The sequence below is a fragment of the Hippopotamus amphibius genome, chromosome 2 (assembly GCF_030028045.1).
Source record: "Hippopotamus amphibius kiboko isolate mHipAmp2 chromosome 2, mHipAmp2.hap2, whole genome shotgun sequence".
NCBI classification, from domain to species: Eukaryota; Metazoa; Chordata; class Mammalia; order Artiodactyla; family Hippopotamidae; genus Hippopotamus; species Hippopotamus amphibius.
The window spans coordinates 207,610,170-207,627,694 of record NC_080187.1 but is presented as its reverse complement, the minus strand read 5'-3'; the positions used below and the strand labels follow the sequence as shown (position 1 = coordinate 207,627,694).

At 42.9% G+C, this 17,525-nt stretch overlaps 1 protein-coding gene across 3 annotated transcripts in view; it reads right to left on the bottom strand.

Moving 5' to 3' along the window:
• MAP2K1 (mitogen-activated protein kinase kinase 1) overlaps positions 1-16,938 on the bottom strand; it is a 78,224-nt gene extending 61,286 nt beyond the window's left edge. The window contains exon 1 of one of the 3 annotated variants that reach the window (XM_057722943.1): positions 16,426-16,938. In XM_057722943.1, the coding sequence (XP_057578926.1) occupies positions 16,426-16,505 (80 nt within the window). In that variant the 5' untranslated portion in view covers positions 16,506-16,938. Of the gene's footprint in view, positions 1-8,460; positions 8,482-16,425 lie in introns of those variants that run through there. The other 2 variants (XM_057722942.1, XM_057722944.1) reach the window with 2 other exon arrangements.
• Positions 16,939-17,525: the final 587 nt, after the last annotated feature.

Here is a 17,525-nt window from a genome sequence, read left to right as displayed (position 1 = left end):
CGAGTAGAGAGAACACACACCCCCGCCTGCCTCAGGTGGTTGAATGAGGAAATAAACAGACGTAAAAAACAATAAAGAGTACACGAACAGGACAGATGCTATGATTACCACCAACACTGTGACCCTCTTGTGCCAAGATATTATAAACTGAAAATAATCAACCACTAATTAAGTCAAAGTCAGACTTTGCAGGGATCAGCAGAGTCTCAGCCTTGGGAGAGGAGCGTCTTCTGCCCTCTGCCGCCTCAAGGCTTAAGTCATTCAACAAAATTTTACCAAACCAGATGCTAGGGAACGTGATGTGCACTGGAGATAATGGTGAATAACACCCAGTCCCAGGCTCCCTCCAGTCCAGTCCAACTGGACAGAGTTATGCAAACAACTAACACTTGATAGGATATGTAGAGTGCTCTGGAAGGTGACGTAAATGACCGCTACCTGGAGTGGGGTGGAAGACAAGTCTGTGATGGATTTACAGAAGAGCTGACCTATAAATTGAACAAGATCAGAATTTCTACATGCACTGAAGGTAGAGATGGGAATTCCCAGAGTTGAAGACACAGTCTGAGCAGAGGCCAAGGCCCACTGAGGAAGACATTTGCAAGAAATATGACACGTAAGTTGAACCCTAGATCTACCTAGAACTGACCCTCAACATCTGGTTTGAGCCATAGGAAGAGGGTGTTATCTTCCCTTTATGTCAGTGACTACCCCTCCCTATTCCTACACACACACACACACACACACACACACACACACACACACACACACACACACACACACACACACACACACACACACACACACACACACACACACACACACCCCCCCCCCCCAGGAAATCCTCTTTAAACTCCTGGAGAAGAAAGCTGAGCTTTCTGGGTGGTGCCTGCCAGGCAGATGGCAGCCTAGAGAAGCTAGGAGGAGTCTATATTAGGATGTACTGCGGCAGTTGTTTCCTAGGCACCTTTTGCAGCCTCCTGTTTCACTGAAAATAATTCTTTTGCTTCCTGCACATCCCCAGAAATTGCAAGTATGCCCGCTGTTGTCTGTATCCTAAGTCTGTGTGGATAAAGAACAGCTGAAGAGCTTTACCAATGGAAGTTCTTTGGGAGGTGAGAATTTTCTCTGTTTTTCACCTGACAGAAAATAAGGCACCCTGGGCTGGGAATCTAGTCCTGGTCCTTATCATGAGCCCAGTAAATCATCAAAAGCAGTTCACACACACAAAGTATCTATGAATTCTTTCTGCTGGGTAGGGGTTGTCATGCCCATTTTACAGATGTGGAGACAGACTCAAGGATATGAAAAAAGTTGCATAAAATCACTTAAAGTAGAGGCAGGGTCAGGATTCAAACCCAAGTCTGCTGATTCCAAGGCCTTTCCCCTGTCCTCACTGTCTCCAGGCTATGCTTACTCAAAAGTCACACACACAGTTCAAAATAGAACCTGCTGTGTGACAAGGTCGACTTCTCTTAAGGCTTCTTTGCAGTCCTGGATTCTTTATCCCAAAATAGGACTGCAACAAAGATCTCTAAGATTCCTTTCAACAATAAAATTTAATCTACTTAATATCTACTTAGAGTTTGAAAATGTGCTCGGGGGTGACCTATATGGTTATGCGCAGCTCATTACCTAAACCCTGAAAGGTAGGAAAGCATTACCATTATCCCCACTCAGCAAAAAAGAAGCAGACACAGAATGGTCATGTGGCAAGTTAACTGTTGTAGAAAAGGAGTTCAAATCTCACACTTTTGCTCTACACAAGGTACTATTATTCAAAAGTACTGCAGCTTGAGACTTCCCTGGTGGCACAGAGGTTAAGAATCCGCCTGCCAATGCAGGGGACACGGGTTCGAGCCCTGGTCCAGGAAGATCCCACATGCCGCAGAGCAACTAAGCCCATGCGCCACAACTACTGCGCCTGTGCTCTAGAGCCCTCGAGCCACAACTACTGAGCCCACACACCACAACTACTGAAGCCCATGCGCCTAGAGCACGTGCTCTGCAACAAGAGAAGCCACTGCACTAAGCCCGCACATGGCAACAAAGAGTAGCACCCACTTGCCACAACTAGAAAAAGCCTGTGCACAGCAACGAAGACCCAACACAGCCAAAAATAAGTAAATAAATAAAATAATAAATCTTAAAAAAAAAAAAAAGTACTGCAGCTTGAAAATTCTGAAGACTTTCAGACACTTCTGAAAAAGGGGTTAGTCTCTAGATCCAAATGAAACACTTAGGGGTAGGGAAGCAGAAACATTCATTCAAAAATCTGATCAGAAAGCTGGGCTCTTCACTGCACTAACACCAAAAACAAGTACCGCTCAGAGGTGAACGATATGTCCTCCCTCAGAGGTGAACGATATGTCCTCCCAGACCAGCCTACATTTGGACCTATTGAAGCCCAAATTGTCATAATCCTATCACCAACTTTCTAGAAATTAGACCCTACTCTAAAAAACAATACAGGAGGACCTCCAGATGCTCTGCCTCCCCCACCCGCCTGCCCCCATGATCTCAGACAGTTAGAAAGACCAGAAGTCAGAGCCCCCGGGGATTCCTTCCAGCTGTCCCCACTGTCTTTAAAGTCCTCTCTGCCCATACCTCTGCACTCTCAGGGAAGACAGGCACTCTCCTGGACGCCTTGCCAACACTCAAATTTGTTTGTAATTTCTCTGAGCATACCCATGCACGTGACTTTAACATTTTTTTTTTTAGGAAAAAGCCGAAAACTTTAATTTCTCAGTTTCTGAAAGACAACTTTCTAAGCCATGAATCTGTTAGACTTAAATCAAACATCACATTTAGGCTTCCTAAAAATATTACCCCAGTACAATGCCGATTCTGTGAACATGCCCATCCCCCAAGCGCACGCACACACACTTTACACTGTCATTTAAACACCGGAGTGTATAATTTAAATGTCTTTACTAGCATCTACTAAAAGGACATTTCCATGTTATTGTTCACTTTACTTCAAAGCTATGATCTAAACTAGAGCTTTTATTGAATTTCAGGACTAAATAGGTAGATACGTGGATGGCAAATAATGACAATAAAATTCAGAAAATTTAAAATGCATTCAACTCGGCCATAACACTGGCATCTTTTCCAATTTTCAGCAAAACTTCTTTTCGTCCATCTATCAGCCCAGTGCCTGGTATATATTAGGTATGTACTAAATATCAGTTAAATGAATGTGAATACATCTTAATCTTCTAAACACACAAGTTAGAAATCTATGGTTGTAATTCTGGTCATAATCTAAATCTGTTTGACCCTAACACAAATGTCATTGGAATAAACAGCAAATAACAAGCAGCTGTTGGCATTCAAAGTATATATACCTCTGTCATTTGAACTGTTTTGAAGTAGGCCTTGTTTGGAAGACAAATGGTTGGCAGCTGCAAGTTCAATTACAAAGTGCTTGGTAGGAAGGCAGAGAAAGAACCAGAGGGAATCAAAGTGTTATTTCATACCTTAAGCATGGAATTCCTTCCCAACAAACATCTTTCATTTCCCTGGGGGAAACTAATCACGACATACCTTTTGAACTTGGGAAAACTCACGACTGTACTTTGGGAGGAAGAATCTAGTTTGAAGGCCAGGCAAAGCTGGGAGAGTAGGAGTCACTGCTTTTGCACATCTCTATTCTGCTATTTTTTTTAAGGAAGAGGGTGGAACATAGGAAAAATCACCAGGCAAACAGTCCAAAGGCCAGGATTAATTAGATATATGACACTGAACAAGTTACTTCCTTCCTTTGTCCCTCATTTTCTCCTCTACAAAATAAAGGGGCAAAAATAAACAAAAGAGTAAAACTGGAAGGCCTCTAGATGCTAACAGAATTTTATGCAATGATGAAAATGCTATAATCTGCACTGTCCAATACAGTAGCCACTAGCCACACGTAGCCACTGAGTCCTCAAAGTGTGGCCAGTGTAAATTAGGAACTGATTCTTAACTTTAATTCATTAAAATTTAAATAGCTGCATATGGCTAGTGGCTATAGTTCTGGCAAGTGTAGCTCTAAGGAGACCTTTAGCATTTTATGCAATCTTTGGAGGGCTATGTGGGAAAAGCACCGGTGTTAGGGCAGGACAGACCTGGGTTCTAAACTTAGTTCCACCACTCACTAAGCTTGTCCAAAGTACTTAACTTCCCTGAACTTCATTTTCCTTACCTGTACAATAGAATATCATGAACTTCCTTGTAGAATTTTAGTGCAAATTCAAGACGATGAAAATAGATCAGACAGGCCCTCAGTAAACGGTAATTTTTCCAGCTATGATATCCTTCAGGGATAAATTTCATGTCTTTTGCCTTCATCCTACTGCTCCTTCCTGATCTAGGACCCACACTTCATCACCCCACACCTGGATCCTACAGGTGCAGCTCTGGTCTTTCAAGAAAGCCACTTGCTCAGGAATTGTTCCAAATCCTCAGCTAGAGGTGAGGAGCCTCCAGTAACCCAAGTCCTCTGTGCCTCCGGAACTGCTGATTTCCGCTTACCCTGTGTCCACCTCACACACCACCTCACATTTCAGGAATTCACAAAACTCCTCCCCTTGAAACTTTGTTCAATGCAACCAAAACACCTGTTGGTGGTTTCTGGTACTTTCCTCGCTAACTCTCCCCTTGACTTCCCCTAGTCAATATTTTATAGCTTCTTGTTTATTTGTAAATGCTTTAGGACTGTGTTTTTTTTTTTTTTTTAGTAATTGCTCAGTAATTTAGAATACTCAGAAATAAAAATGCAGCAAGCTACATTTATGGCCAATCCAGCGTTAATTTAGTTACCAAAATAAAACAAGGCAAAAGAGACTGTTTTAGAAGCAGTGTTCTAGTAAAATAATAAAAGTGTTGCACTATCTAAATTAACATATTGTGTTATGAGCCTGGTCCAAATGTTCCGCTGGTCCTCCTTTGGTGAATAGAATTTTTCCGCGGCTCCAATGTCCACATTTTATCAGTGGACACAAATGGATGCCTAAGGTGAACAGGATATATTTTCTACTGTTAATAATTATTGGAATGTTAAACTACCTTCTTCTTGTTTTTCTAGCACTCCACAGATTCGGAGAGAGAGGGAGAGGAGCTGAAATACAGGCTAGCATTTTGGCAGGATTTTGGTCTGGATTTGAGTAAGCCATTAGGCAAAAGGTTTATAGTTAGCTTGGAAATCCTGCTAACTTCTGAGGCCTCCCCCAACAAGGACACTTGAAGGATTACTCACTGAAGGATGATATGAAATCAAATAGGGCAAATAATTTTGACTCTGAACTCACAAATGTGATAAGGATCTAATCTAATTTTTAAAAAATAACCCAGATATGTAAGTTATAGCTCAATAAAGAAACGTAATGAACCTGGATCCAGACAATGGTAAGTATGACAATGTGATTGATTGGTTATGTCTTCTTACAACTCCCCAAATTTCAAGATTTGACTGGAATCTGGAACGCATGTGGATCATTCACTCAAGTCAATTGTTTCATTTTTTTCTGAAAAGTAAATGCACTTAAGAGCATTTGAAATTTTGAACCTTTCTTGGTAAGTGTTAAACTCAAAATAGGTCAATTCTAGAAAGGCATTCATTTCACAGGGACTTTTGTCTGTGGTTATTTTGAAAACCACTGCTTTAAAAGCTGACATTATGAAGCATAAAAATAGGCCCTCCTACTAAGGATCCTAGACTAAAATAAACTACTCTTTCCTCCCATTTCCTCATTCCCTTTTCCCTTGAACACCTTAGGAGAGTGGTGATATAGAGGGATACCCTTTTCCAGAGTTTCAGATTATTACTTGAAAAGATGTTTCTAAAAATTTTTAAGAATACTGGGTAAAATTACCAAAATTCAGTGTTGGGTAAGCTTGGAAAATTTTCAAACCAAGCAAGCATCCCAAATGAAAATACGTCTGAGTTGTGATAAAAGTTCAAGCACCTTCTTCTACTCCAGCTGTGTAAACTCCCAGCAAGTTCCTACCCCACCCCCACCACCAGTCTGGTTTCCTCATCTTGCAAAAGGAGGCACGGGGCTGGAGGATCTGTAAGGTCCCATCCAGATCTAACAGGCTCTGCTTCTATAAAGTTGGGCAGCTGCTTCCTATTTTCATGATACCATGGAAAGAGCAGAAAAGCCTCTGGCCCAGAAGGTCCCTGGGAAGCCTAGTTATACTTAAAGTGATCCCCTGGGAAACGAGAACTGCTGTTGAGAGCAATGCAAGCTGAGATGGCTATAAAATAGAAATGGTATTGAGAAGGAAAAATTAAGTTATGTTTTGCAGATAACCAAGTAAATCTAGAAATACTGATATTCAATCAAAAAATTACTAGATATATGGGACTTCCCTAGCAATCCAGGGCTTAAGACTCTGCACTTCCACCGCAGGGGGCATGGGTTCAATACCTGGCGGGGGAACTAAGATCCGGCACGTGCAATGCAATTAAAAGAAAAAATTACTAGATATGATAAGTGAAATTTTAAAAAGCTGCAGGATATAAACAATTCATACAAGTCAAACCACAGTCAAGATGGAAAACACAAATTTAAATATGTTCAATCACAGCATCAAAATGTTAGGTATTTGAAATATTAGGACACAGAGAATTATTCAAAAGAAACTATAACACTATAACAGGAAAACAGGAGGAGACATTAATAAATGGAAAGATAAACCATGACAATTCTCAACCCTACACAATTTAAGAAAAGGGACGAAAAAGACTATCAAAACTACGTAAGAGAAAGAAATTTTAGAAATAGATAAAAATACTGTAAAGATCAAACAGAAGTAAACCTGAAAATACAACAGATAAAAATACTATTTAATAAACTCCATGAAGACAGTAGAACTCACTGTGTAGAAAAATTAACACAGACCCATACCTCCCACCAAACACATTAATTAATTTCTGATGGGACCATGTATGGGGGAGAAAAGACTAGAAGAAAATGATGCCACGTACTCCTGCTAGTTATGAAATGATAGATATCTCAATACTAAAGAAAAGTAAGCTATACCATACAAATGACATGCTTTGCAAAATAAAAAAATATTTTTAATAAGTAATACAATATAAAAGGAAAACATCACAATGTGACAATGTAGTAGCCACAATTTATAAAACTTTAAAATACAAAGCACACTGACCTATTGCTTCAACAAATCAGACGACAAGTAACTGTGTAACTAATAAAAGGCATGAAATAAGAAAAAAATACAATACAAAGCACATCAAAGCTTGTAGACATATCTATTAAAAAGTGGTCAGAGGGTAAGAAAACTTTCCATGAAACTTTTCAAAATGTTCAGCTGGTACCACAAAACCATCCCACCTACCTCTCCAGCTTCATCTCCTGTGACCCGCAGCAATGCACCCAGCACACTAAACTATTTGCTGGCTCCTCCACACATCCCAGGCTTCCCCACTTGTGTGAAGTTGCTCATCCTGAGCTCTCTTCCTGCCATGCCCCCCCTCCCCCATTCCCATGGAAATCCTAGCCATCCTTCAAGACCCAGCTCAAATGTCATCTCCTCTGTGAAGGCTCTCCTAATCTTCCTCACTGGATGTGCATTCTTCCTCCTCTCAATGAGCTCCGACAGTACTTTCTTTGTATCTCTTCTCCTGGGGCACTTTTCTTACTCTGCAGCCATCTGTTTCCTTCTTCTTGTGCCCCTGCAACCTCTCCCTCCCCTCCTAAATGAGATTTTTAAGATGCTTGGAGGCAAAGACAATCTTACTCACCTACCTACAGCATCTAGCATAGCAAATTACATTCAGTAAGCATTCATTAAATATTAGTTTAGATTGAATTGATGAAATACAGAAAATAATCCCATTTCAAAAATACACACTGGCTAACAAAGTAAAGCTGACTGAGGAGGAGTCCTATTAAACGATCAAAAAACAAAAATCAGTAAGCTTGAAAAAAAAAAAAGCCAACTTCCTGAAGCTTAAGGAACCAGTTGAAACATACTTTGTAAACTGGTTCTTTTTATGGAACACAGTCAGTTAATATATGACGAAAGCGGTAACATGGTTCATCGCCTCAGATTCAGTGTATGAATTAATCTACAAGAACGAAACACACTGGTTCAAAACATTCATAAGAGTATTGATAAATAATAAAATTTTGGAAGCCACCTAAATAATCAACAAAGTGTTATATATTATGAAGCCAAACTCTATCAAATTCTATTCTTTAGCCAAAAATAAATGACAAGCATGAAAATTACGTCTATGTGTAAAAATGGGGGGGAGAGGAGACCCATCAACTGATCACAGCTATCTATATATGTATATAATAGAATAACCAAAAGTTAAACTGGAAAATGTAATGTCTGTAGGTCCTTTCTTTAAAAAGGTGCTGATACATTCAATTTTCCTTTAAAGTTGTTCTTGAGCAGGCAAATATTCAAAAAAGAGTTGGGGGATTAAAGAAATTACTCTACCTTTGTCCGATTTTTCTTCAACCCCCGTGTAACCTCTTCTTAATCTGACTCCCTTGCTGACATCAAAGCAGGATGCCCCTGGGAGCTTCACCGAGAAATCAGAGGCAGGATCAGCATTTTTAGCAGTAGGCCCTGCACGGGGATTCAGAGAACATCTGCTCTTTTAAAAACAAAAATGCAATTCATTCTGGCAGGTGTTAACTTAGCAAACAGGTATGTGAGCCTTCAAACAGCTCTCGTGGGCTTTCAGGCAAAAGAACAAGAACACAGGACGTGAAGTAAAAACACAATTGAGTGGCAGAAAGAGACCAGGATGATTTTTTTCAAAACTGGCAGCTTCTGGAAGGGAATAAGAGAAACAAAATTGGGACCCTAAGCTTTCTTCTCAGGCTCACCTCATCTTTTTTCCTGTCTGTGGGTTCTCCAGGTTTTCTCAACATGCTGGAAAGATTCACCATTGCTTGACCTATGCTTTCTACAGATATGGTAGAAATAACTACCAATTTATATGGAGAAAAGCTTGCAAGGAAGGATTTTTGTTGGTGGTGGTTTGTTTGTTTAAACATTATTTTGGTTTTGTCTAATCTACCAATAATGATTTACTATATTAAGAGTATACTGATGTAGACCCAGGGGTCCAAAAAGGTATGGTCCCAAATAATCAAATTAATGAAAAAAAGACACATAAGGAACATTTAGTGAATAAGAAAGCATATGACTTCAAAATGATACTCCATTTAATGTGATGTTTATCACACAATATAAGCCAGAATACAAAAGGGGGAGAGAAAGTGTGAGTTAACATTAAAAGGGGCATAAGACTCAGGATGAATTTTAATCTTTGGGTACTTTTAAAAAATTTATTATGAATTTTTTCAAACATAGAAATATGGAAAGAATAGAACAGTGAAACACACACTAACCAACTAAACAACTGTGAACAATTTTGCCCCATTTGCTTCATCTACTACGTGGGTGTATGTATTTTTCTCCTGAACCATTTCAAAGTAAGTCTCATGTAACAACTATGAATATAACAACATTCTCCTACATAACCATACCATATTACATCTAAAAAATTAACCATAATTCTCTATTCAAATTTTTCTAATTGTCCCAAGAATTCATTTTACAGCTATCTCATTCTTTGATCAGTACCCAACCAAGGTTCATGCATTACATTTCGCTGGCATGCTCCTTAGTCTCTTATTCTCAAACAGCACCACTCCCCTACTTTCCCCTCATGACACTGACTTTTTAAAGAGACTGGGTCAGTCATCTTAGAGAATGTTCCACATCCTGAATTTGTCTGATTGTTTCCTCCTGGTGTCATTTAACTTGTTTCTCTGTCCCTATATTTGCTGTAAACAGGAAGTTAGATCTCAAGTCTTGATTAGATGAAGGTTTGGGTTAGACTTGAAAGAACAGGCAGCATATAAATGTCCAAATCAACATGATTTACCAACATTCGCAATTTGGTATTAAGAACAAAAGGTAGGGACTTCCCTGGTGGCAAAGCAGTTAAGAATCCACCTGCCAATGCAGGGGACACGGGTTCGAGCCCTGGTCCAGGAGGATCCCACGTGCCGCAGAGCAACTAAGCCCGTGTGCCACAACTACTGAGTCTGTGCTCTAGAGCCTGTGAGCTGCAACTACTGAGCCCACATGCCACAACTACTGAAGCTCGCACGTCTAGAGCCCGTGCTCCACAACAAGAGAAGCCACAGCAATGAGAAGCCCAAGAGCCGCAACAAAGAGTAGCCCCCGCTCACCACAACTAGAGAAAGCCTGCACACAGCAACGAAGACCCAACACAGCCAAAAATAATAAATAAATTAAAAAAAAAAAAAAGGAACAAAAGGTAACAGTCAGCTAAGAAGAAAGAAACCAAAGCTGGCACCACTAACTACACTCCCAATTTGGACAGCAGTCCAACAATCACAAAGTGCTTTCATACACATCATTTTGGATGATGCTCCTTCCCTCACAGGTTTGTTATATTATCACCCTTACTTTACTAATGAGGAAAACCAAGCCTCAGTGAAGTTAAATGACATGCTCTATGCTAGGTCTTGAAAGATGGGCAGCATTCATTCATTCCAGGCACTGGGCGAGATGTTGGGGAAATACCACTACATAAGATAGTCATGGTCCCTGCCCTCATAGTTATAGGTCCCTGCCCACACCGAAAGTGTGGTGGCAAATACAAGACAAAAATAAAATCACACAGGAAAGTGGAGGAGGGCATTCCACACAAAGGAAACCATGTGAACAAGACCAGATGGACGTAAGAAGCAGTATGCTCGGGCAATGGGAAGACAATAAAGGGATTAGCCAGAGAAAAATCAAGCTAGATGGGTAGCTTTACTGAAGTATTCGCTCCCTTTCTTTCAAAGATGCATAAATAAGTGAAAGTAGAATGCTGTAAGTGTTTATATTCAAACAAGCACATCTTGTTGCCACAAATCTCCTTGCCCTGGGCTGTCATCTTTATGAACCTTTTTGCCATTTCTGTATCTGCTGCAACAACAGCTGAGACATTCTTCCCAAGGACATGGGCTTCAGCTGGCTCCACCTATCACCTGAAGCTGTTCCCAAAAGACTGCACCAGTATTGTTATTGCAGCAACAAACCAGTAGAAGCATCCAAGTTCAGATCTACAAAATCAGTTAAAACCACTACAAAAGCTTCTAGTTATCATGCTGTACATCCCAAGTAAGGCCATAAGAGATCCCCCAAAAGCACAACAACCTGTCTCAACCTTTCTGTCCCCTTCCTTAACGACCTTCACACTAACAGATGTGTGTCCCTACAAACCTGGTAGAAACTGCTGATGCTATGAACAAAGCTTTGAATGCAATAATTAAGTTTGAGGGTTTCAGCCCCAAATCCAACAGCTGTGGATGCCGCCAAGGCCAAGCAATGCACCTTCTTGTTTATTCAGCACCTTATGGCCTTCAAAGCACTTTGTGTTATTTTGTTTTATCTTCATGATACTCCTTCAAGGTAGGAACGGTTCAATCATTTAATCAACAGATATATGCTGAGTACCTACTATGGGCCAGATACTGATCTACTCACTGAGCAAGGAACAAACCAAGCCCCCACCTTCATGAAGCACACATTTTAGTGGGGGCAGGGTGAGGTGCAGATAAATACTTATAGACAATGCAACGTTACTTAGTGGCAAGTGCTATGAAGAAAAACAGGGCAAAATAAAGGAGCAGAGCATGACAGGGAGTGCTATAATTAGAGTGATCAAGGATGGCCTCTGTGAAGAGACATTTGAGCAGAAGTCTAAAGGAAGTGAGGGAGCAAGTCATGTGGGTATTTGGCAGAAGAGAATTCCAGGCAGAGGAAAAGCTCGGAGATGGGAAAGTGCCCAACTGACTGTGGATCAGCACAGAGAACAGCATGGCTGGAACATGAGTGAAGGGGACAGTGGAGGAAAACCAAGAACCTGATCAGGCAGGGCCTTGTAGGCCACTAAGGCAAAGATTTTGTAAACCACTCTCATCCTCACTCTACAGATAAGAAAACTAAAAGTCAGAGAGTACAAAGGACTAGCCTAAGGTCAAAGAAAAAGTGAGGTCTCAGGAAGTACCCTGCATCGCTACCGTGAATTCTACTCAGGGTTCAAGCTTCTCCTCTTGGAGATTAAACGTGTTCTTTAAAACTCAGAAGAAAGAGATTAAGTATGTGCCTTCTCACGGAAGGAGAGGCAAGGTACCCTAAGACTCAGCAATCCCATTTCTGAGTACAATCCACAGGGAACTCTTACAAGAGTCCAAAAGGAGCCATGCACAAGGATGATGATGGCTGCACTGTTTGAGGCAGCAAGGGGTTGAAAAAATGACACAACTGTCTTATTCTAGGGGAATAATAAGTAAATTATGGTACACGCACGTGACTGACTGCTCTGCAACCAAGAGAAATAATGAACTAGGTACATATATAATAACATAACTAGAGCTCAGAAACATGGTATTTGGTTAAAAACAAAAACCCAAAACCAAAAGAAACAAAAGCTCAGGGTGCTCATTGCTCTTGTTCAAATATTGCTGATTCTCCTCCTTCCAAGAAGGCCCCTGCCCCCTTTGAAGGTCAGCATGGGCATGTGATTTGCTTTGCAAAAATGGGAGCTAAAGTGACACGTATCACTTCTGGGCAGAAACTGTAAAAGCCAGAATGCAGTTCACAAGATTCCTTTTTCATTAAGCGTATTTCAGGCATGGTGCCTGAGTCCCTGATGGATTCCAATCAACAGAGCCTCCCACTGACCTGCAAGCATGTTAAACTACTAAGATTCTCTAGTCTATCCCAACTGATGCAGATTTATAGCACAATAGGATTTTTAGTAAAAAATGAATATATTTAAGGTGCACAACATGATGATTAAATCTATACACATAGTGAAATGATTATTTCAGTCACAAATTAACATACATATCTCCTCACACAGTTACCATTCTGTGTGTGTATGACAAGAGCACCTCAAATCTACTCTCTTAGCAAATGTCCAGTATTCAATACAGTATCATTAACAATAGTCATCATGCTAAGCCTTAGATCTCTAGACTTATTCATCCTATTAACTTCAACTTTGTATCCTTTGACAAACAGCTCCCCATTTCCCCCTCCTCCCCACCCCTGGGAACCACCTATCTACTCCCTGCTACTCTGTATTCCACTTTTTTAGATTCAACACAAAAATTAGGTGAGATCATGCAGTATTTTACTTTCTGTGTCTGGCTTATTTCATTTAGCATACTGTCCTCCAGGTCCACCCATGGTGTCACAAATGGCAGGATTCCCTTCTCTTTTAAGGCTGAATGATAGCACAATATCATTCAGCACTCTAAGCACACACAATACTATCTATTGAAAACTTCCCAAAGGCATACATACACCCAAGAAACAGGTGGAATTATAAGACCATATATATATTAGAGTGGGTGAGACGGTGCCTGTGAAAAAAAGGGAAATGGGAAGTGGGGAAATGAGGGTAAAGGGGAAATAAGAAAAAAAATGAAAAGGTATTAAAAGCTTTGTTAAACACATTGCGCAAATATTAGAAATTTCACTCACTCACTGATTCCCTCCACAAACATTTGTGCACTTATTATGTGCCAGGTACTGTTCTAGGTACTACTTACAGAATAGTGAATCAAAAAAGAGCAATCCTATGCTTACAGTTTATGATGTACAGAAAAGAGAAATATTTAAAATACCCTAGTAAAAGATTATGGACAGCGAATAAGTGTCATTAAAAAAAATCAGGTGACAGGAGAAAGAGGGACCTACTTTAGATTAGGTGGTCTGTGAACATCTCTGAGGAAATGACAGTTACGCAGAGGTGAAGATTGCTTCCTTCCTAGTTTGGGAAGAGGAAGGGATGATTCATTCCAGGCAAAGGGAACAGCATGTGCAAGGGCCTGGAGGGAGTACAGACCATCCCATGGAGGAAGTGAAAGAGGACCAGTGTAATGGAAGAAAGGAGCAGCAGGAAATGTGGTTAAAGGGGCGGGCAATGAGCTGCAGGGGGATACAGCAGGCTCATAGCCCAATATGAGGAGTCTGGATTTTATTCTAACTGCAATGAAACCATGAAAATATTTTAAACAGGGAAATGATATGATCTTACTTACAATTTATTTCATTCTAACACTTAGCACCCTTGCGGTATGCTTATATATTTTTGCAAACTTGCAAAAGAAATATTTTTGCATTCTTTTTCTTCAAGGATCCCCATAGGAACTTGCATAGACTTCAGGTCCCATAGAGTCCCCAAGGTGCCAGGGAGCCACAGAGAAGCAACCCTGCCAATCTAGTACCAAGAGTTCTTTAATGTCAATGGATTTTTTTCTTTAGTTTACACTATGATAATATTCAAAATTGTGTCCTGGTCTAATCACAGAAATCATGAGTCCATCAGCTTTGCTTGGAAAAGGTGAAAGATGTAAATGTATACAGCTTTCCCCCCATTAGTGGCAGGAAATGTAGGAGAACAGTCCCTGTTTGTCTCAGGCAGCCTACATGAAGATGCCTCCTCTTGTAACACAGCAATGAGTCATGGAGGTGGATGCAGATGGCACAAAAAACTGAGCAAGGGAGAGTCCTTTATCCAGAAGTTAAGGCACCTTAACACACATATCCACCACCATGACTGGAAACTACCTTCTAGTTTCCTTTAGCCTTCTCTACGCAGTCACCAAAGGTACCAGCAGCTAACATTTATGGAAGGGTTACTATTATCTCATTTAATCTTCACAACTACTCTAAATAGGTTCTATCATTAGACCCATCTTCACAGGTGAAAAAACTAAACCTAAGCTCTAGAGAGACTTGTCCAGGTCATGAAACCACAAATTCAGTCTGACTCCAGAGTCCAACCTCTTAACCACTGTTTAGAATCTCCCAGTCCCACCCAAACATATCTGCCACCAACTCCAGGATAGTTTCTTCTTTTCCTCCCTATATTGTTTTCTTATAACGAAACTCCTCCCCTTTGCAATAACACAGCAATGGTGTCACCATCAACAACAAAAGGTACTTCCATTCAGCACCCTCCTCCAAATCAACTGGGAGCACGATGATCAGGCCACAGCATTCAGCCAGAATCCACTGTGGTCAAAACTTGTCCTGTCCCGCCCTGCTCTGGGGGGCTTTCGGACTATTTTAAGGGGATAAAATTCTGTACACTGAAACTGAACCAATGTTCACAAAGTAATCCACTAACCTGTACAAGTTAATATCATGCAAAACAGAAACTACAGTATTGAAAGGAGTTTGAGGAATGTGGTTGAGCTCACATCACAAGTCTGTCCACCACTAGCCTTGTGATCATTACATGGATGGAAAGAGCCACCAAGCCAACAGGTCCCCAGGCTATCAAAACTGAGAGACAAAGGAAGGTTACAGGAATCACCAAAGGGCAGAAGGTCCAGGCCTAATCTATTCACTTCATCAGCTGGCTTCCTAAAGCCTCCAGTGTGCAGGTAAGAGATTAAGAACTAAATCTTTTCTGGTTAACTTCTCCAGCTCGTGGGTCTTTCTCCTTCAGAGAGTCTTGTCCCTTACCCAGGAAGCAAAAGAGTTGTGGAAACTCAGAAATATCCATGAAACACCCTCATCATTGTTTAATGAAACAAAGTGCTGGTTTGTGAGCAACACTGGAAGCTGCAGAGATGAAGCACCTTGTGTGTAATTTCCAAGACCAGGGTGCCATGTCTCAGGTCGGAAGTTAGGGCTCATGGTCAAGTAAGGAACGCCAGGAGAGACACTGATGAGATTTGTTGAATGAATGAATGAATGAATGAAAAGTCAAATGAAGACTAGAAAAGCCGGTCTCTTGGAGATGAGAGTTTTCAGGAAGAAGGCCAAGAAATGGGAGCTCCCAAAGTCGACCAGCGAACATCCATAATGATGTCGGTGTACACACGCCCCCGCTGGCCAGGCAGCGGCCGCAACTAGGCACTCCCAGCCCACAGGTGTCAGGCACGAAGGTGAGGACTGCCCGCAGGTCCTAACTCCACACTCTATACCTTGAGTTGGTCTCAAAGAGGCGGATGCGATCTTAATTTTTCCAAGACATCTGCTCCTTTCTCCCCGTTACAGGCCAGAATCCCAAAGGATCCGGGGGAGAGAGCTGGGGAGGGACGGGCGATGAACCAGTTTTTATTTTTCAGGGAGAAGGAAAATGACCAGAGATCAGGGATGACTGAAAGGGTAGGGAAAGGGATGCGGGGATCGAGACTCGCTGGGTCCACTGACTGGGCTCGAGCCATGAGCACAATCAGTGCTTAGTCACGGACACCTCGGTGGCCGGGAGTTTCTCGCGCCTGGCAGCCTGAGACGTACGTGGCGACCCGAGCGGAGCCCCGCTCGCCGCGCACACCCGACTCGGCTCCCGCGCCCCGGCCTCCCCAGCCCGGCTCCGGCGCCCGCCGCCCCCCCTACACTTACTCTGCCGAGCTGGTCCCGTTAACCGCGGAGCCGTCGGGCGCCGGGTTCAGCTGGATGGGCGTCGGCTTCTTCTTGGGCATTTTGGAGCCGGGGAAGGTGCTCCCAACTCTGAAGGGAGGGCAGCCGCTCTTGCTTCCTCCCGCTAAGCCGCCCGCGCCCGCCGCGCGGGGCCAAGTCAGGGCCGCGGGCCCAGGGGATGCCTTCGGGGTGGGGGGGGGGCGCCCTGCGCAGTCCCGTCAGGGCCGAGGGACCAGCGGCGGTCTTGGGGGACCCTCGCCCCCCTCGCTCGGCTCACAGGGAACCGAAGGGCTTCCCCGCCAGCGCAGCTCCGCAGCCCGGAATTCCCTCCCGCTATCCCGGTCCCCCGGGCTCCAGCGGCCCCGCCGTGCGCGCACCACAGCGCTGCTCCAGCCACAACCCGGGAAAAGTGCGCCGCCGCCACTGCCGCGTTCCAAGCGGCTCCGCGCAGCCGTCCCAGAGAGGGACTGGAGGGCGGGGGGAGGGGTGGGGGAGGGATGGGGAAAGGGGGAAGCCTCGCCCCCCCCCCAACTGGGGCGGGTGCGTTTTCCACTCGCCCACTCAGCTCCACCCCTTTTGCCTAGCCGGCAGCCAATGGGAGCACGCCTCGGCAGCAGATGACGCGGAAATACGTCACGGGGCGCGGCGCGCTGCCCTGGGGGCGGGGTCCGGCGCTGGCTCTACAGCGCCCTCTGCCGTCCAGAGGCACCCAGGTGGACCCACCGGGGAAGGAGGTGAGGTGAACCCAGTTGGTCGCCACGCCGTCTCCTCCTCTGAGGTGACTGTAGCCCCCGGGCCGAGTCACGTTGATGGAGATGAAGTAATAAAATGAATAACGAAAAGGACCCCTTCTTATTTCTAGAGGTAGCGTCGAGGAATAGACAACTTGTCAAGAGACTCCTTGTGCCTAACAGACTGGCAAATAGAAAGATACATATAAAACGGAAATACACACTACTAGTCTACTGACCAGGGTAGAGGGAGATGGGTATTCGGTGCTGATGAGACTTAAAATTGGGAGCAGGTTGGGAATATGTTTTTAAAGCCGTAAAAAATAAAAGCCCTTTCCACCAATAATTCCT